The sequence below is a fragment of the Garra rufa genome, chromosome 18 (genome assembly GCF_049309525.1).
Source record: "Garra rufa chromosome 18, GarRuf1.0, whole genome shotgun sequence".
NCBI lineage: Eukaryota > Metazoa > Chordata > Actinopteri > Cypriniformes > Cyprinidae > Garra > Garra rufa.
Window position 1 is genome coordinate 10,934,114 of NC_133378.1, and position 21,973 is coordinate 10,956,086.

The 21,973-nt window shown below is 33.1% G+C and overlaps 1 protein-coding gene across 1 annotated transcript in view; it reads left to right on the forward strand.

The window, feature by feature from the left end:
- Nucleotides 1-3,338: 3,338 nt before the first annotated feature.
- Nucleotides 3,339-21,973, forward strand: part of hdac7a (histone deacetylase 7a) — a 59,127-nt gene continuing 40,492 nt past the window's right edge. Inside the window, exons 1-7 of the mRNA XM_073823116.1 lie at nt 3,339-3,517; nt 3,682-3,769; nt 9,994-10,111; nt 10,223-10,323; nt 16,262-16,384; nt 18,331-18,440; nt 21,165-21,266. Coding sequence (XP_073679217.1) covers nt 3,371-3,517; nt 3,682-3,769; nt 9,994-10,111; nt 10,223-10,323; nt 16,262-16,384; nt 18,331-18,440; nt 21,165-21,266 — 789 coding nt within the window. The 5' untranslated portion in view covers nt 3,339-3,370. The remainder of the gene's footprint in view (nt 3,518-3,681; nt 3,770-9,993; nt 10,112-10,222; nt 10,324-16,261; nt 16,385-18,330; nt 18,441-21,164; nt 21,267-21,973) is intronic.

Below are 21,973 nucleotides of genomic sequence, written 5' to 3' on the forward strand. Positions count from 1 at the left end.
AACAATTTATTCAGATTTTAACTCGGTGAAGACAGTACATGAATTACAAAAAGATAAAAATTCATATTTCTTATACATTTTATAATATTTTGACAGTGGATTTTGTACTTAAATATCAGCACAATTGTAAAAAATGTTTTAAATGCATACGTTTTTCTTACTAATTAATTTCATTAAAATCTAATAAAATATTAAATTATTCTAAAATAAAGTTTATTAAATATAAATTCAATATTTATCAAATGTATAGAATTAACATACCTTTCAAAAGTGTGCAATTTTTACATTTTTGTATTAAACAAAGTCTCTTCTGTTCACCATTATTTGATTAATATTACTGTAAAAAGATGTTATAAAGTATTATTACAGTTTTAATTTATTGTTATATTTACAATAACAGTTTTCTATTGTAATATATTTAAAAATATAATGTATTAATTTTATGGCCAGGCTGAATTTAAGCAGGGAGTAGAAAAGTAGAAACAATAACTTATATAACAATATATTTTAATATTATTTAATATTTAATAACTCAAGAGAATGCTACATTTTTTGAAATTTGATTTAAAATAATTATACAATTTAAAATAATTTTTTACAAATTTTAATAACTGTTTCCTATATATTTAAATATATTTCAAAGTGTAATTTATTCCTATGACGTAAAGCTGAATTTTCAGCATCATTACTCCATTCGTAAGTGTCACATGATCCTTCAGAAATCATTTTAATATGCTGATTTGATGCATTTCTTATTATTAGTTCTCTTTTGATGTCATTTCTTATTCTGATTCTCAGTTTGTTCCTCTTGCATAAGACACCAGCTCAGAGGTACATATTGTTCCTCACCGGTTGAAGTCATTTGTGAGTCATTTTCGCCGCTGCTGATTGGTCTTCTGCAGAAAGCCTTTTTGTTCGGTGACTTTTGTGTCAGAATAACGGTGACAAAGCAGTCACAATTCACAGGAATACAATAGTAAGTGTGCTTTAGGGCGTTAAAAGGGCATGAGTCACAATTTCTGAAGCGCTGAAGTCGAGTGTGGGAGACACAGCTATTTTTGGGAGTCTTTGTTGGAAATAAGTGGGAAAGAGTTGGGAAATACTGAAAACTCTATGGCTCTTTTAAAATGACAGAGAAATCTGTCAAGCGCTCTGGTTTTAACTGGGCAGGGAGCCAGCATGGCTGACATCAGTGTTGTGAGAGCCCTGATATGCACCAACATACATGCACATGGTGGCTTTGTGATTTTTCCTGTCTGCTCTGTGTGAGGGTGAGACAGTCCGTCCCATTGAGTCACTGGTACCATGCAAATATTCTTAAAGCAGCATGCAAAAGTTATGGAAATCAGGCCGACTTTATATCACTGCGGAATGTGCCGTAAGGGAAACACTGGAACATGTGCTTGTGCTAATACACACATCTCTCCCCTTTTCTTTTCTTTTCTTTTCTGTATATTCACCTGCTTTCTTCTACATTGTGCATCAATGGAAATGTGCTCAGCATTGATTGATTTAAACAGCATAAGTTATTAAATCAAAATGACGCTGAGTAACTGGGGCTAGTTTTATGAAGGCTGTAAAGAACATTTGACAACTTTTCAATTAAAGAAATAAATGTATTCATATTTTTACATTGTGTGACATTAATTTTATGAACACTTAGAACATATACCACTGAAATTGAAATTAAATTATGTGATGTAATATTTTATGAGAATTATGCTTAATTAGAAAACACTCCTATAAAAAAGATTTATACATAAAAAAGTAATAAGAATTTTATGTCACAAAAATGTCACAATGCAAATAATGACAATCACCCATAAAATAGACTTCATAATTTTAAGAAATATACACTGTCATTCAAATGTTTTTTTTGTATAAATAAATCACTTTATTTATTCAGCATGGATGCATTAAGTCACTAAATAGTCACTAAAAAGTGAGAGTAAAGACATTTATAGTTTATTTAACAAATAAATGTTCTTTTGAACTTTCTAGTATCAGGATTTCCAAATATTATGCATCACAACTGTTTTCAACATTTATATTAATAATAAATGTTTTTGAGCTGTAAATCAGCATATTAGAATGATTTAGTAAAGATCCTGAAAATGCAGCATTGACTCACATGAATAAATTACATTTTAATTTTAAACAGTTATTAGAATAATATTTCAGAATAATTAGAATAATATTTCAGTCCTGACCTGAATAAGATGTTTACATACAGTCCACAAGAGAAAATAATAGTTGAATAAAAAAAAAATTACCCTGTTCAAAAGTTTACAGTCTCTTGATTCTTAATACTGTGTTGTTGCCTGAATGTTTTTTTTGTTTAGTGATAGTTCATGAGTCCCTTGTTTGTCCTGAACAGTTAAAGTGCTCGCTGTTCTTCAGAAAAATCCTTCAGGTCCCACAAATGTTTAGGGTTTTCAACATTTTTATGTATTTGAACCCTTTCCAAAAATGATTGTATGATTTAGAGATCCATCTTTTCACACTGAGAGACTATATTATTACAGAAGGTTCAAACGCTCATTTATGCTCCGGAAAGAAACACAATGCATTAAGAGACGGGGGTGGAAACTTTTGAACAGAATGGAGACATGTACATTCTTCTTATTTTGCCTAAATATCTTTTTTTTTTTTTCATTTAATACTGCCCTTCAGAAGCTATAGAAGACACTTACATGTTTCCCAGAAGACAAGATAAGTTAAATTTACCCTGATCTTCAAATGCAAAAGTTTTCACCCCCAGCTTAATGCATCATGTTTTCTTCTGGAGCATCAGTGAGTGTTTGAACCTTCTGTAATAGTTGCATATGAGTCCCTCAGTTGTCCTCATTGTGAAAAGATGGATCTCGAAAACATACAGTCATTGTTGGAAAGGGTTCAAATATACAAAAATGCTGAAAAACAAAAATGCAAAAATGCTGGAAAACCAAAGAATTTGACCTGAAGGTTTCGATAAACAAGGGACTCATGAACAACTTTCACTAAACAAAAAACACAACCGTGGATCATTCAGGTAGCAACACAGAATCAAGTGTATGAAAACTTTTGAACAGGGTCATTTTTATAAATTCAGCTATTATGTTATCTTGTGGACTATGTATCATATTCAGGTCAGTACTAAATATAAAAACAACATGCATTTTTGATTGATCCTTCTTATTTTGCTAAAATAATTAACATTTTGCAGATTCTGCAAGGTGTATGTAAACTTTTGACCTCAGCTGTATATACTGTTCTCCAGTTTCTGAAGGTCTTACCTCATAATAGTCAGTTGTAATACATGGTTGTGATAAATTTCTCTGTCTCTGTTTATCCAGAAGAGTCAGTGTCGTCTCCCACGGGCCCCGCTCCCATGGATCTGCGTGTAGGTGAGCGTCTGGTGCGACCGGGTTCGGACACGGCCTTCCTGTCCTCTCTGCACCCCCCTCTGCTAATCAGCCCATTCAATCCGCAGCACTGTTCCCAGTACAGCCAGCAGCAGCTGCAGCACATACATCAGGTACATGATGTGACACACGTCATACCACAAGATACTTGTCATATCAGTGCAATACAGTGCACAAAATGAATCAAAATATTAACTGAAATGCGCAGCCTGAAAACCTAAAATAATTCCATAATAATTTCAGTTTTATAATGACTGACAACTCCTCTTTTTTGTAGCCATATAACATGGAGCAGCATCTACGAGACCAGGAACTAGCGAAACAACAGCTACAGCAAATTAAAAACAAGGACAAGAGTCAACAGAGTGAGTGACACACACACAATAACCTTTAAATAACTGCTGTTCTGAGACGTACTATGTACTTAACAAATATGGAACGGATGTCTAAAAGAAGGACTACTCCTAGTCACCAAACATAGTACGCTAGGTTAGGGTTGGGGTTACTTTGATTAGCATGAAAGGAATGAGTTTTTGTCATTTCTTGACATCGATCGATCACTCAGATGTCACTAATATGCATCTTTAGCCACAAAAAGGAGATTTGTAGTGGTAGATTGTGTTGTGGAGGTTGAACTAGCAGTTCAGTCGAATTTCTGTTGAATGTACTAAATCTAAGACTGAGAAGAACTTTTCTGCATTGTTCCAGTGCCCTATTTAATAGTAGCTCAACTGAAACAGGGCCACGGCTGCCTCAGGAAATAGCTCTGAGAGTAAAAACAAAACTTTGTGGTTGAAAACACATGGGAGGAGTCTACACTGAACACGGGAACCCTGTTGTTCTAAAAAGGGTATTTACTGTCTCACTAACGCTAGTGACCTGCCAGTTGCAGCAATATATACTTCCATATTTACTATAATTATACAATACCATACAATACAATGGGGCTTTTTGTAGACGTACCTGAATGGATGGCTGGTAATAACATAGTACTTTAATATACACTATATTGCCAAAAGTATTGGGACACCCCCTTCTGATGATCAGGTTTGACTAAATTAGTAATTTCCATAAGTACAAATCTTTATGTTTAAGCATAGTGATATTCTAGAGGATTGTGTGCTTCTAATTTTACAGCAACAGTTTGGAAAGGGCCCTCTTCTATTCTAACATGGCAGCGCCTTTGTGTATAAGGCAAGGTTCAAAAAGGAATGATTGATTCAGTCAGTGTGGAAGAACTTGACTGGTCCTAATCCTAGTTGAACAACTCTGGTGTGACTTTAAATGCAGACCTTGAGCCACAAACTCATCAACTAACACCAATGACTTGTACTTACACTATATAGACAAAAGTATTGGGACACCCCCTTCTTTAGAACAGAAAAAGGCACTTCCAAAACTTTGGCAGCAAAGATGGAAACAATTCATGTGTTTATAAATTGTATTTCCATCTCTGTTGCAACCGTTTTGGAAGTGAAATGACTGTACCCATACATACAAGTCATTGGTGTTTGGCGATGGGTTCTTGCCTCAAGGTCTGCATTTAAAGTCACACCAGAGGTGTTCAGCTGGGATTAGGACTTTGCTTTATGCAGACCAGTCAAGTTCTTCCACACTGACTGAATCAATCATTTCTTTTTGAACCTTGCTTTATACACAGAGGCATTGTCATGTTAGAATAGAAAAGGGTCCTGTCAAAGTTGTTGCCATCAAATAAGATCACAATCCCCCTAGAATATCATTATATAATTAAGATTTGTGCAAATGGAAATTACTACAACAGTCAAACCTGTTTATTAGAATGGGGTGACGCAATACTTTTGGCAATGTAGTGTATCTCATGGCACTGAAAAGTAGTTATGCTTTTTACATTTGTACAACAGTTCTTCTGGCCTTCGAATCTGATTGGCTGATAAAAGTCTGATATCTGAACTCCAACAGCCGTTTCACAGTTTGTAATCGTATCACTCCGCTTGCGGTACTTCTTACAGCGAGTGTCATGGCGGACGCCCAAATCCACTGTTTTTGTGTGATGGAATGTAGTTTTAAGACGTTTCAGGCGAGAATATACTTGTTCATAGTTAAAATATGCTGTTTGTTAATGAGCAATATCACACTCGTAGACGTGAGATATGGCTGTATATCGGCACTGCTGTGATTATCTATGGCCGAATCACAGCAGTGCCGATATACAGCCATATCTCACGTCTACGAGTGTGATATTGCTTTTATACAACAGTTCGACAGCACAAGTGTGTCAATAATACACAAGAAACAACAGCGGAGTGTCTTTAAAAACCCTCTTTTGTGCAGGACTACTTCCTTCTGCCACAAATTCAAAGCTAAAGTTACCCTAGGTAATTATCGTGATTACCTACAGCCGAATTACAGCAGTGCTGATATACAGTCATATTTCACGTCTACTCATGTTATAAAACAGATAGATAGATAGATAGATAGATAGATAGATAGATAGATAGATAGATAGATAGATAGATAGATAGATAGATAGATAGATACCCCTTCCATGAAGCTCCCACCTCAGTGTTTTTGAGCTGATATTGATGCCAGTAGAAGTTTCATCAGTTCTGGATTCAGAAGAGCTTTGGTGACTTTTACGCACCATTCAACTCATTACTCTGTGACTGTGATGATTTTCCACTTCATGGCAGTTTCTTCTGATCCTAAACGCTTCCACTTTCTAATAATACCACTTACAGTTGACTGTGAAATATCTAGAAGGGATAAAATTCCCAAACTATGGCATCCTATCACAGTACCACGCTTATAAGTTTGTAAGTGCAGACTGCATAGTTCGGCGCTTGATTTTATACACCTCTGGCAATGGGTCTGATTGAAACTCCTTAATGCAATAACTAAACGAGTAGTTCACTTCCAGGACAAAAATGTACAGATAATTTACTCACCTCCTTGACATCCAAGTCTTTCTTTCTTCAGTCGATACTAAATTATGTTTCTTGAGGAAAGCATTTCAGGAATTATATCCATATAGTGGATTTCAATGGTGCCATCCAAATGGTGAACTTCCAAAATGCTGTTTAAATGCAGCTTCAAAGGGCTCTAAACGATCCCAGCCGAGGAAGAAGGGTCTTATCTGGTGAAACAATTTTTGAAACAATCAATCAAAACAATTTAAATATTTTTTACCCTCAAAAGCTTGTCTTGTCTATGTCTGCATGAAGAGTTTTTTTTCTGGTTCAAGAGAGTTAGGGTATATTGAAAAACTATTTTTCTTTATTTTACAAAAGCACAAAAATGTGTTTTTATTGTGCCCAGTCGAGGAAGAAGGGTCTTATCTAGTGAAACAATTGGTCATTTTTGAAACAAACTGACAATTTATATACTTTTTAACCTCAAAAGCTTGTCTGTTATTTTTCAAGATAGCTAGGGCATACTGAAAAACTCCATCTCGTTTTCTTCCCCAGCTTTGTACTACATCACTGTAGAAGTACTGACCCAGTGTTTACAAAGTGAATGTACAAAAAAATCAAGTGCTCTTTACAAAAAAGGTAAAACAACGATGTAGGGCGATTTTGAAGGTGAATAAAAAAAAAAACAGATTACACAGTCTACAGAGACGAGACGAGCATTTGAGGTTAAAAAGTATATAAATTGTCAATTTGTTTTGAAAATAACCAATCGTTTCGCTAGATAAGACCCTTCTTCCTCGGCTGGGATCATTTAGAGCACTTTGAAGCTGCATTTAAAATGCATTTTGGAAGTTCAAACTCGGGGGCACCATTGAAGTCCACTATATGGAGAGAAATCCTGAAATGTTTTCCTCAAAAAACAATTTCTTTACGAAGAAAGACATGAACATCTTGGATGACAAGGGGGTGAGTACATTATCTGTAAACTCCTTTAAGAGGTGTGTCTTAATACTTTAGACCATATAGTGTAGTCTAGATAGATAGATAGATGAGGGGTTTTGCACTTTTAGCCTCTGCATGTCTATAACAGCGCTGTGTGTGCAGGAGAATTGCTCCATTGTGATCATGAGCGTCTCTAGTCACTCCAGAGCTGTGTCATGCTGCAAGCGTTTGGTCACGCTGGCAAACATTAATACCTCTTTTGTTGTTGTTTATTTTTCGTTGAATGAGTGCAGTAATTATCCTTTTGAATCATGTTGAACTGTTACAGTTAAACAACATCTGGAGTCTGAAACATTTACTACCACCAGCTTTGCTATTAGATCAACTGTGCATTAAGCAGACAATGATTTGTTGTAACCCTCAATGCTGTTCTTGTCCAAAAAAAGATCAATTACTAACTTCATAAGTGTGTAGGTGATACGCAAGTGTCTCTCGCACGACGGTAATTCACTGCAGCTGGAGTCTTTTATCACAGCTGATGCTATGATTGTTGTGAGAGAAAGCACCTGCAGAGAGGTAGAATTAATCGCTCAGTGCAAACAGTAACCGTGTCAATATTGACCATATTGGTTAGAGCCACCATGACGTAGTCGCCACATAATGGCCGCTCTGGAAGGACAGGGAGGCACTGAGTCAACATGCCGTTTCCTTCCCTCGACCTCTCTGCAACCTCGGCCGCACTGCTTCACAATAGAGCTGAACCACACTCACAATGCAGGCCCTCCATAGACACACCGCTGACATTTATCTGTGGAGGAAAAAAAGTCATTTTAAAGCTATGCTGGGTCAGTGACTAGAAATATCCCAAAGTTTCCCATTGTTAAAAAAATGCATTGCTTGAGTTATTTAAAATAGCCTAGATTAGGGCCAACTGAAGTAAACTAAACTAAAATAGAAATTAAAATAAAATAAAATAATTAACATCGACTAAATGAAAAAAAAAAAAAAGATGAGTATACCTGATATTTAAAAAGAGCTCTGATTGCATGGCTGCTTCTTTTTAAAAATGCAGTTTGACATAATTTTATTGGCTGGTTGTACTAAGTAACATTTTTAAATATAATGTATATATAATATTTTTTTCTCTGCATTGTAACTTTGTTTAAACCAATCAAGTGGCATTTAGTTTAGTTTATTTATTTATTTATTTATTTATTTTTTAACTTTGTTTAAACCAATCAAGTTGCACATTGTCATTTAATTGGCTAATTGTGTAGATTCAGGGCCATAATAATATAATAATTTTTAAAATAAATGTAAATAAATAAACAATGACAAAAGTCTTTTTTTTATATTTTTTAATTTGATTTAATTTTTTAAGTAATATTGCCAACATTTAATGGCATATTGTAATTTCATTGGTTGGTTGTATTGATTTAGGGCCATAATCTCTAAAAATATTAAATAAAAAAATATTAAATAATATTGGAAATATTTGTAAATAAAAATTCCTGACAATTTTTTATTTTATTTTATTTTATTTTTGCAGTGTAACTTTGTGTAACCAATTAAGTGGCACACTTATTGATTGAATAATAATTCTTAGAATAGATGTAAATAAATAAATGTCTGAAATTTTATTTTATTTTATTTTATTTTATTTTGCAGTGTAAATAAATAAATGCATCTCTTTTAATTTAATTTAATTTAATTTAATTTCTTTTATTTATTTATTTATTTTTATTTATTTATTTATTTATTTATTTTTGCATTGTAACTTTGTTTAAACCAATCAAGTGGCACATTGTCATTTCATTGGCTGGTTGTATTGATTTAGGGCCGTAATCTCTAAAAATATTAAATAAAAAATATAAAATAATATTGGAAATATTTGTAAATAAAAATGCCTGGCAAATTTTTATTTTATTTTATTTTATTTTATTTTATTTTATTTTATTTTATTTTATTTTATTTTATTTTATTTTTGCAGTGTAACTTTGTTTAAACCAATTAAGTGGCACACGTATTGATTGAATAATAATTCTTAGAATAGATGTAAATAAATAAATGTCTGAAAATTTAATTTAATTTAATTTTATTTTATTTTATTTTGTTTTATTTTGCAGTGTAAATAAATAAATGCCTCTTTTTTAATTTAATTTAATTTAATTTAGTTTAATTAATTTAATTTAATTAATTAATTAATTTATTTATTTTTTGCATTGTAACTTTGTTTAAACCAATCAAGTGGCACATTGTCATTTCATTGGCTAGTTGTATTGAATAAAATAAATAAATAAATGCCTGTCTTTTTATTTATTTTATTTTAGTTTATTTTTGATCTATTTTTATTTTATTTTTCCCTTGTAACCAATCAATAAATAAATGTAAATGTAAATGTAAATGTAAATGTAAATAAATGCCTGATTAATGTCTTTATTATTTTATTTTATTTTATTTTGCAGTGTAAATAAATAAATGCCTGTCTTTTTATATTATTTTTGTATATTTATTTTATTTAATTTTTGCTGTACAACTTTCTTTAAACCAATCAAGTGGCACATTGTCATTTCATTGAGTGGTTGCATTGACTGTGGGCCACAATCTCTAAAACTATTGAATTCAATACTAATAATAATATTTACAATAGATGCAAATAAATGCCTGACAGATGTCTCTTTTTTTGCATAGTAACTTTGTTTCAACTGATCAAGTGTCACGCTGTGATCTCATTGGCCGGTTGTGTTGATTGACAGGTGCGGTGGCCAGTGCATTGGTAAAGCAGAAACTTGCACAGGTGATTCTGAAGAAGCAGAAGGCGGTGCTGGAGAGGACCAACTCCAACCCCCTGAGCACCCCATCAGTCGCCTACCGGTTAGAAACAACTCTCATTACTCTGTTTATATATACTGTTTGATTGCACACGCAAAAACGATTGGGCTTTTCCTCAGATTTGTAATATAAAGATGTTCTATGTTCCCACAGAGAGTTGGTTCCAGATCCCAGTGCTTCTGTACAGCCGCTCCTGTCCTCCACAAAAGCGTCTCTCAGCGATGGGCCTGACGAACCACAGCTGAGACGAGCAAGTATGTCACAGTCACACATCCATATAAACAACATCACATGACAGTTCATTCATCAGAGTGTGAAATGATGATTTGAGAACGGGCGGCGCTGTGAGAGGCAGGGCAGGTGTGTTGTATGGAAGAGATCCAGCGCCGCTGCCCCGTTCAGACACACTCCCTGCGCCTCAGTCTTCCTCCAGGCAGCACTCTGTTAACAAGGCCTTGCGTAACTTCTCAATTACCTCTGAAAGCAGAGAACACTCCCCTGTCAGCCCCACGGCCAAAACAGCGCGGCTCATTATGTCATAATAACTCTGACTGGACGTCCAGTTACTTACATGAAGCCGTAGAGTTTAAAAGTCTTTGTTCTGCTTTTGTAGTGCTAATCGTCACTATAATTATTGCTCATACTTTTATGGGTTAAGGATTTGTTCGAAACCCGTAACTGTAAAAGCCTGTTCACATGCATTAACACAAATGAGCGGCGCAAAAATTCAGCCCGATTTTTTCACATTCGATTTTTCTGTTTGGACCGATGCTGACGAAGTGAATGTAAATGCAAATTCACTCTTTGACCGCTGGTGAAATAAAGAAATAAAAAAATAAAAAATGATAATAATATAATATAATAATAAAATGCATACTAATAAAATAAAATGAAAATGCTAATTCACACTGTCAGTCGGTGAAAAAGAAATAAAGAAAAGAAATGGATGAAATAATAAATTAATTAGTAATAAAATAAAATGCAGACAGACTAAATGAAAATGCATTATTATTTTACTCTATAAAAGTATGTGAAATAAAGAAATGAAAATGACAATGAAAGTTGGTAAAGCAAATAATTAAAATAAAATCATAATAATATTAATAAAAATGGCACACAGACTGAATTCAAATGCTTCAAAATAAATAAATAAAATGTAATATTAAAAAAATAAAATTCTAATTCACACTGACAGTTGGTAAAAAATAAAATGAAAAGTAACATAAAATAATTTAAAAAAATCATAAAAATAAAATTAAAATATAAATTTAATCTCTGACAGTTGGTAAAATAAACAAATAATAATGATAATATGAATAAAAATCGCAGACAGCCTGAATTAAAATGCTTCAAAATAAATAAAAAAATAAAATTAATATTAAAATTAAATGAAAATTCTAATTCACACTGACAGTTGGTAAAAAAAGAGAAATAAAAATAATAAAATTATAAAATTAATATTCATAAAATAAAATGAAAATTTAAGTTTAATCTCTGACAGTTGGTGAAATAAAGAAATAAAATAAAATAATGATAATATTAATACAAATGGCAGGCATACTAAATTAAAATGCAAATCTAACAGTTGGTAAAAAAAAATTAAATAAATAAATAATAATATTAAAATAAATTAAAAACATAAACTTACTCTCTAAAAGTTGGTGAAATAAAGATATGAAATAAGCTGCTAAAAATATAAGAAATAAAAATAATTAAGTAATAGTCATATTATTAAAATGAAAAAAAAAATAGTATTAATAAAATTAAATAAAAATGTAAATTTGACTTTTTGACAGATAGTGTAATAAAGAAATAAAAGAAAATAATGATAAAATAATATTAATAAAACAAAATGACAATGTCTTCTCTGACAGTGGGTGAAAAAAAATAAAATAAATAATAATATTAATAAAATGAAATAATAGAATAAAATAATAAAATCAATGTTAATAAATGAAAATGTAAATTCCTTCTCTGACAGTGGGTGAAAAGAATAAAATGAATATTATTAAAATAAAATGAATATAATAATTAGAATAAAATAATACAATTAATATTAATAAAATAAAATAAAAATGTTAATTCACTTTCTGATAGAGAGTAAAAAAAATTTTTTTTAATAAAATAAAAAATAGTATTAATAAAATAAAATAAAAATGTAAATTTGCTTTTTGACAGTGTAATAAAGAAATAAAATTAAAACATAATAAAATTAATATTAATGAAATAAAATGAATGTGTAAACTAATAATAATTAGAATAAAATAGTACAATTAATAATAATAAAATAAAATTAAAATGTTAATTCACTCTCTGGCAGTGGGTAAAAACAAAATAAAGAAATCAAAATAATAAATAATAAAATTCATATTAATAAAATGAATTGAAAATGCAAATGTACTCTGGTGAACAGCTGGTGAAAAAGAAAAAAGAAAAAAAAAGAATACAATTAATATTATTAAAATAAAAAATGCAAAATCTCTCTCTGACAGTAGGTGGTGCTTAAAGAAAAAGCTGTACAAAGAACACAAAAAGTACACAAAAGGCAGTCACAAAAAAAAGGAAGTATTAAACAGTATCTAAATGTTTTCAAACGGCAATTCAGATTTTTGGATTGATGATACAACACCGACTCCCTTTTATTCATTGTCATTTAACGACAATGTGGTGTGTGCCACCAATTTAAAGTTTTATGTAACAGCATCAGGTCTGGTCATGTGACAAAAAGCGCTCATTGATTGGCCAGTTTTCTTTACAATGCGACTGCAAAGACATTAAAGGGAAGGGCCTTAATCATATATAGGGACCAGAATATGATTCTGAAGACTTTTTAAAACTTAAGACAACAAGCAATCATCATAAAAAGTGAAATAGTGACTCTATCAGTCAGTTTTCAGCGTAGAACAGAGCGTTTTGCAAAGCAACAAGTTTTCAAGTAGTCCTCGAGAGAGTTTCCAAATACTTGACCTGTCCACTTCATATCAGTTCAGCGGCGTCTGTCAGGATCACTTTGTACTCGATGGTCAAACGAGGAAACGTTTAAGAAGATGCTGCGCAGAGCCGTGTCACTTACTGGTAGAGATGAGTAAGCACAGCTGTGGAATTAGGCTTTTCAGCACGTCCTCTGCCAGAACTCGAGGCTGATGGTGTAACTGTGTTTTTACAATGACAAAAACAATTACCAGGAAGTACAAAAGAGCTTTCAGAGCCTTCTTCTTGTCTGAACCAGCAACAAAAGCACAGAGCTGTGACTGTGTGATCAAACACAGAGGAAGTAGATGCTACGTTTGCATATAAATAGTTACAGGTCAAACAGGCATGTGCCAAATTAAACCTAAATCAGCTAAACAGTGGGACCCTTACGAAAAGACGCTTATTCAAGTGTGCTATTAGTATACTTCCTTTAAACTAAAAATAGGAAAGTATACTTTCAGTCCACTTCTCAGAAATATACTTAAATTATATTTAAGTATACTTGACTTATACTTAGGAAAAGTCTATGTATATTTGAACTATACTTGTGCTCTGGGAATCTGTGTTTTCATTGTTATACACTAGGGATGCTGTTATACATCTTCTGGACAGAATTTCCAAAACACAAGTGAAGAAGAAACCGAAACAACAGATGCTTCCGCATGTCATCAAACACAATCGTCAGACATAAAACAGCATCAAAACCATAGATATGGACAACTGTGTAACGTTATGGAATAAAATGTCGACCCATGAAGAGGTTACTAGATAAAAAAAAGTTGTCAAGTCTGATCAGAAAGTTTGAAAACGTTTTTCAGGCTGAAAAAGATTGAAGTTTAAAGTAGTTTTAAAATCTGAATGCTTTGAAGGCAATACAGTCTGTCAGATAGATGATGGATAAATGGATAAATAACATGTTTTCATGTTACTAGCATGATTGACATATTGCTAGCATTTTGCTAGCATGTTTCTAACTTGATTACCATGTTACTAGCATGTAGCTAGCATGATTAGCATGTTGTTAACATGTTTCTAACATGATTAGCATGATACTAGCATGTTGTTAGCATCATTAACATGTTGCTAACATGTTTCTACCATGATTAACAACACACGCTCATGTTTCTAGCATGATTAGCATGTTACCAACGTGTAGCTAGCATGATTAGCAGGTTATTAGCATGTTTCTAGCATGATTAACAAGTTATTAGCATGTTTCTAGCATGATGAGCATTTTGTAAGTATGTTTATAACATGATTAGCATATTATTAGCACGTTGTTAGCATGGTTAGCATGATTAGCATTTTGATAACATGTTTCTAACATGATTAACAGATTGTTAACATGTTTCCAGCATGATTAACAAGTTATTAGCATGTTTCTAGCACGATTAGCATGTTTATAACATGATTAGCATCTTACTAGCGTGGTGTTAGCATGGTTAGCAAGATTAGCATTTTGATAACATGTTTCTAACATGATTAGCAGATTATTAACATGTTTCCGGCATGATTAACAAGTTATTAGCATGTTTCTAGCATGATTAGCATATTGTCAACATTTTTCTAACATGAATAGCATGTTACTAGCATGTTGTTTGAATGGTTAGCATGATTAGCATTTTGATAACATTTCTAACATGATTAGCAGGTTATTAACATGTTTATAGCATGATTAACACGTTATTAGCATGTTACTAACATGATGCTAGCATGATTAGAATGTTGCTTGCATGATGTTAGCATTACTAGCCTGTTGTTAGCATGCTTAGAAAGTTACTAGCATGTTTTTAGCATTGTTAGCATGTTAACATGATTCTAGTTTGCTAGACTTTGTTGGATGGATAGATAGATAGATAGATAGATAGATAGATAGATAGATAGATAGATAGATAGATAGATAGATAGATAGATAGATAGATAGATAGATAGATAGATAGATAGATAGATAGATAGACAGACAGACAGACAGACAGACAGACAGACAGATGATAGACAGATAGATAGATAGATAGATAGACAGACAGACAGACAGACAGACAGACAGACAGACAGATAGACAGACAGAAAGATAGATAGACAGACAGATGATAGACATAGATAGACAGACAGACAGACAGACAGATAGATGTCTGTCTGTCTGTCTCTGTCTATCTATCCATCTATCTATCTATCTATCTATCTATCTATCTATCTATCTATCTATCTATCTATCTATCTATCTATCTATCTATCTATCTATCATCTGTCTGTCTGTCTGTCTGTCTGTCTGTCTGTCTGTCTGTCTGTCTGTCCATCTGTCTATCATCTGTCTGTCTGTCTGTCCGTCCGTCTGTCTGTCTGTCTGTCTGTCTGTCTGTCTGTCTGTCTATCTATCTATCTATCTATCTATCTATCTATCTATCTATCTATCTATCTATCTATCTGTCTGTCTGTCTGTCTGTCTGTCTGTCTGTCTGTCTGTCTGTCTGTCTGTCTGTCTGTCTGTCTGTCTGTCTGTCTGTCATCTGTCTGTCTGTCTGTCTGTCTGTCTGTCTGTCTATCTATCTATCTATCTATCTATCTATCTATTATATACTACAAAGTGGGCCAAAATAGTAGTATACTACTAGTACACTGATTTTTGTTTTTATTTCTAGTAAAACCATGGTTAATTTTCTCAGACAATCCACTATAAATCTCAGGTGTTGACATGCAGTTCTTACAGCGCGTATAGGTTGTCTGTGAACATATGCTGGCTGTTTGTTGTTGTTACAGTATGTAGATGTTATTAATGGTACTGTATATTTTCATTTACACACGTGGTTGTTGTTTGTCATCATCACGAATTGCTACTTTTTAAAGAGTGCATTGATGACACAACACTGTCCATCGAAGTAGAACAAATCAGTTGTATTGCTCAAACTACAACTGAAACTTCTAAGTATAGTGGTGTTGCCAAATCTTCAGTTTTCCTGCGGAACTGGGATACTTTACATCGTTGCCGTGGGTTGTTTTTCATGTTCATGGGTTAAAGTGACCCCAATAATGTGATATTTAGCAAACTGGAATATGAATTTCACCAAGACAAACCCTGCCAAAAAACGCTATCAACTTGGGTGGTTTTGTTGTGAAAACCTGCCCACCCTGAAGTACAGCAAATTATCTAGTTAACAGTTAACTAAATGACCCAAACTGGCTGAAAACGTCTTTTTGATTGTTGTTTTGTTATTTTTACAGCATCAGAGCCCAACCTGAAGGTGAAGCATAAATTAAAGAAGCACCTGAACACCCGTAAGAGCCCGCTGACCCGCAAAGAGAGTGCGCCGCCCACCATCAAACACCGCGTTCCTGATACGCTGGGTAATTACATTGACTCGCTACCTCTGCTATTTCATATTTGTTGTTATAATTATTCTTTTTTATGTAATTTTGTGAAATTACAGTTGAGGTCAAAAGTTTACACCCTCCTTTCAGAATCTGTGAAATGTTAATTATTTGACCAAAATAAGAGGGATCATATGAAATGCATGTTATTGTTTATTTAGTACTGACCTGAATAAGATATTTCACATAAGAGATGTTTACATCTAGTCCACAAAGGAAAATTATGAATTTTTACACACAAAAGATTACACACACTTGATTTTAATGCTGTGTTGTTACCTGAATGATCTACAGCTGTGTTTTTTTTAGTGATAGCTTATGAGTCCCTTGTTTGCCCTGAAACTCCCCGCTGTTCTTCAGAAAAATTTATCAGGCCCCACAAATTCTTTGGTTTTCCAGCGTTTTTGTGTATTTGAACCCTTTCCAACAATGACTGTATGCATTTGAGATCCATCTTTTCAAACCGAGGACAATTGAGGGACTCATATGCAACTATTACAGAAGGTTCAAACACTCACTGATGCTCCAGAAGAAGAAAAAACATGCATTGAGAGCCGGGAGTGAAAACTTGAAGAAATTAAGAAATGTTGAAACATGAAGATGTGTACATTTTTCAGATTTTGCCTAAATATCATATATTTTCATTTAGTACTGCCCTTAAGAAGCTACAGAATATGTTGTTTTCCCAGAAGACAAAAAAAGTTTCATAAGTTTTCACCCTCGGCTCTAAACGCATCATTTTTCCTTCTGAAATCAATTTATCTTTTTGAAATCGTTTTTTCATTCTCACTTTCATCAGTGAGCATTTAAACCTTTTGTAATAGTTGCATATGAGTCCCTCAGTTGTCCTCAGTGTGAAAAGATGGGTCTCAAAATCATACAGTCATTGTCGGAAAGGGTTCAAATACACAAAAACGCTGGAAAACCAAAGAATTTGTGGGACCTGAAGGATTTTCCTGAAGAACAGCGCACAGTTTAAGGAACTCATGAACAACTATCACTAAACAAAAAAAAAAAACACAGCTGTGGATCATTCAGGTAACAACACAGTATTAAGAAGTGTATGTAAACCTTTAAACAGGGTCATTTTTATAAATTCAGCTATTATTTTCTCTTGTGAACTAGACGTAAACATCTTTTATGTGAAATATCTTATTAAGGTCAGTACTAAATAAACAATAACATGCATTTTGTATGATCCCTCTTATTTGGTCAAATAACTAACATTTTGCAGATTCTGAAAGGGGAATGTAAACTTTTGATCTTAACTGTAAATTGTAAAAATGTAGTTTTTTTTATTGTACATATTTTATAAGAATAAACTAAACTAAGTAACATTGTTGCAAACTTATATGCTTTTAGCAAGACCATAGAAAGGGACAGTTCACCCAAAAATGAAAATTCTATCATTAAAGATATTTTTGATGAAATCAGAGAGCTTCCTAAGAACCCTGCATTGACAGCAACACAACTGACACGCTCAAAGCGCAGAAAGATAGTAAAGACATAATTAAAATAGTCCAAAACAACAACTTTATTTAACAGTTTCTTCTCTTCTAGTGAACATGCATCAAAGACTGATATAGAAGAGAAGAAATTGTTAAATAAACCATTATTTTAGTTTTCTTTGCACACAAAAAGTATTCTCATAGCTTCATAACATTACGGTTGAACCACTGATGTCACATGGACTATTTTATCGATGTCCTTACTACCTTTCTGAGCCTTGAGTGTGTCAGTTGTGTTGCTGTCTATGCAAGCTCAAAACGCTTTTGGATTTCATCAAATATCTTAATTTGTGTTCTGGAGGTGAATGAAGCTAGCAATTAATAACAGAATTACTGTTTTGGGTGAACTATGCATTTAATACCTGTATTGGTGTACCAATGTTTAAACTGACATATTGTCTGTTTTGCTCTCAGATTCGTCCCCCAGCAGCAGCAGCACTCCAGTATCCGGCTGCAGCTCTCCAAACGACAGTCTGCCCAATGAGAACGGCGTTCTGCCCGCCACCTCCAGCCTGTCCCACGAGGTAACAGTCGTCACACTCCCAAATCCACTCCTCAGCCCTGTCTCTAAGGTGTAGCTTGGCTTCCTTATAATGGGAAGTTCTGGTAATGCAATTATAAATCCTAATAATTATGGAAAATGGCTCATTATTTAACGACGTAGTCGGTCGTTGCAGTTTAAATGAATTTAGCTTCTCCCTTTTTTTAAAAATGCAACGTTTTTTGTGGCGAGGACAAACTCCCAGACGACACACGCTTACACACACACACATACAGAGAGAGAGAGAGGCATGATGGGACAGTTCTTGAATATTCCTCTGGTGGGAGTTGTTTGTTCGGGGCGTTTGTTGAGAAACCGGAGCTCGACGGGGCTTGTTTCAGGAGGTTCCTGCTTCGCGCCGCCCTTTGGCATAATGACATGTTTTAAACAAAGACACAGGAGAAGGACAGCTGCAGGCAGCTGCCAGGACACCCAATCTCCCGTTTCCATCCAAAGCCTCCTCGTCGCTTTATTACTCCACGCTCCTCCATTTTTGGGGTTGCATAAATGCACAGCTCTCTGATGGGTCGCACACGGGAGCCTTGTCTGCTCGCACGCAAGAGTTTAAAAAAAAAAAAAACTTTTTATTAACACTCAAAACCCAGCAGCTTGCTTGTTTTGGGTTTGCATTGCTTAAAAGTTATGATATGGCTGGCTTAAAATGAACCCAAAATAGGTTGTTAATTTAAAACCAAACGCATAATTACTAAAGGCATCAGCAATAATCAAAAGGGTGAACATTTATTAATGTTCAGTTTATTAATACTTTTTCATTTATTGAACATATGTTCATTTCCAACCTATTTGGGTTTATTTTAATCAAGAAATATAGGCAAAAACTGTTTTTTCATGCACTTGTCAAGTTTGAGATTTTGGGGGTTTTGGTGTTTCATAAAGTGATTTTTTAGACTAGTGTAAAGACAACACCCAAAAGACACTGTTAAGTGTTTATTTTATTGCACTTTATCTAATTGTGTCAATAGAATTCTATTACAATACATATTTTTAAAGGCTGTTTTCTCGAAATGAGTTAATTAAATAAATCTCCACTTGAGTAGCACTTACACACAGCAAACTTCACATTTTTATTCCTGTCTATATCCTGAAGGTTTTTACAGAGGGATTTGTTCATATATAATTTGCTTGATTTTTTATACATTTTATTCCCCCCAAAAATTGTAAAAAAAAGTATTTATTGAACTATTGAATAAACTATTATTTATGTGATAAAATGAGATACCCAAAATCCCCTCTGTAAAAAAATTTAACTCTAATATGTCAAACAATTCAACAAGAATTTCGAAACTGACTTCATCCACTGTTTAGATTTTTGTACTAGAAATGTATGCACATTAGCACGTATTTTCATTAAATAATGCCTCATTTGCATATTAAAACATAACATTTTAGAACTTGTAATACAAAAAAAATGTTTGCAGTTAGCAATGTAATCAATTAACTGGGTAAGTAAGGTGATAACTGTTAGTTAATTTTTTTACCCTATTCACCTGCAGTGTCTCGCCTTAAATAAAACTACCCAAAAAGTTGGGTTAAACCGCTAAGTCAAAACAACAAAATCATGGTTAATTGTTTAACTATAGTAAGAATGTTTTTTGTTTTTATTTCTAGTAAAACCATGGTTAATTTTCTCAGACAGTTCTTACAACCCGTATAGGTTGTCTGTGAACATATGCTGGCTGTTTGTTGCTGTTACAGTATGTAGATTTTATTGATGGTACTGTATATTTTAATTTATGCACGTGGTTGTTAGTTGTCATCACGAATCGCTACTTTTTTAAAGAGCGCATTGATGACACATCAGAGTAGAAAAAATCAGGAGTATTGCGCAAACTACAACTGAAACTTCTAAGTATAGCGGTGTTGCCAAATCCTTAGTTTTCCTGTGAAACTAGGATACTTTTACATTGTTGCCGCAGGTTGTTTTTCATGTTCATGGCAACCCAGTGACCCCAATAATGTGATATGTAGCCAACTGGAATATGAATTTTACCAAGGGAAACCCTGCCAAAAAACGCTAGCAAATTGGAAGGTTTTGTTGTGTAAACCTGGCAACCCTGAAGTACAGCAAATGATCTGGGAAAAAAAAATCTAAATATTGAGAAAATCTCTTTTAAAGTTGTCCAAATGAAGTTCTTAGCAATGCATATTAATCAGAAATTACATTTTGAAATATTTACAGTAGGAAATCTACAAAATGTCTTCATAGAACATGGTCTTTACTTAATATCCTAATGATTTTCAATCATTTTGGCTATTGCTACAAATACACCCGTGCTACCTAAGACTCCTTAAGTGCTCCAGGGTCACAAATATATTATGTTTATGATTGTGTTTTTTTTTTTTCTTTAGAAATCCATATTCAGTAAAATATAATTATAACTTCAGTTGGATCAATTAATTGAAGTAATCTGAATCTTTTATGGCTGATTATTATAAAAACAAATCAAAAACTTAATTTTGACTTTTTTTTTTTTCTGAAAACAAGAAAAAAGTTTTTACTCGTCTAGAAAATCCTTCTTGATTTAAGGTTTTTTAGATATTTTGGCTGGAAACAAGACAAAAAATCTAAGTAAGCATCTAAGAAAAGCATTTTTTTTTTTTCAGTGTGAGAGTGATATTAATCGACTTTTAGCTGAATTTTCTCCCAATTCCTGTTTCATTTTTGTCTCTGGTGTGTGTTTTTCAGGCTCAGAGGCTGCTGTTGCAGGACGGATCTTTAACTCACTTCACGGTGCACAATCCCTCCAGTCTCCCCACCATCACGCTAGGCCTCCCCGCTAACGCCAAGGTATTGTAATCGGCAAGACAGCTCTGTTTTTCTTAAAGTCAGTGATCAGTGATTCCTCAGGAGTGTTGCGCAACATCAGATAGTCAGGTTTTTGGAAGTACTATTAAAAAAAATAAAAATAAAATAAAATAAAATAAATACAGAAAAATATATACTTTCAAACAGAGCTGTTTAAAATTTTTCATATAACCTTTCAAAAAAGGGTATGAAGGGTCATTCCGTGGGCCATGGTTTTGGTATTTCTGCTTTAAAACTATATGCAAATGAATCTGAATTTAGTTTTCCAACACTTAAATTCACGTTAATCACAATGAAATGAAAACACATTGTGTATTGTGGTTTAAATTAATATTTAGATACATTTAAATATATTAAAATTAGATATTTAGTTTATTAAATGTAGGACTTAAGTACATATGTGACCCTGAACCATAAAACCAGTCAAAAAATTCATCAATATTAAATAAGCTTTCCATTGATGTATGGTTTGTTAGGATCGGACAATATTTGGCTACAACTGAATAAAAAACTGAAATCTGAGGGTGCAAAAAATCTCAATAATGAGAAAATTGCTTTTAAAGTTTCCAAATGAAGTTCGTAGCAATGCGTATTACTAATCAGAAATTAAGTTTTAATATATTTACGTTAGGAAATCTACAAAATGTCTTCATTTAACATGTTTTTTACTTAATATCCTAATGATTTTT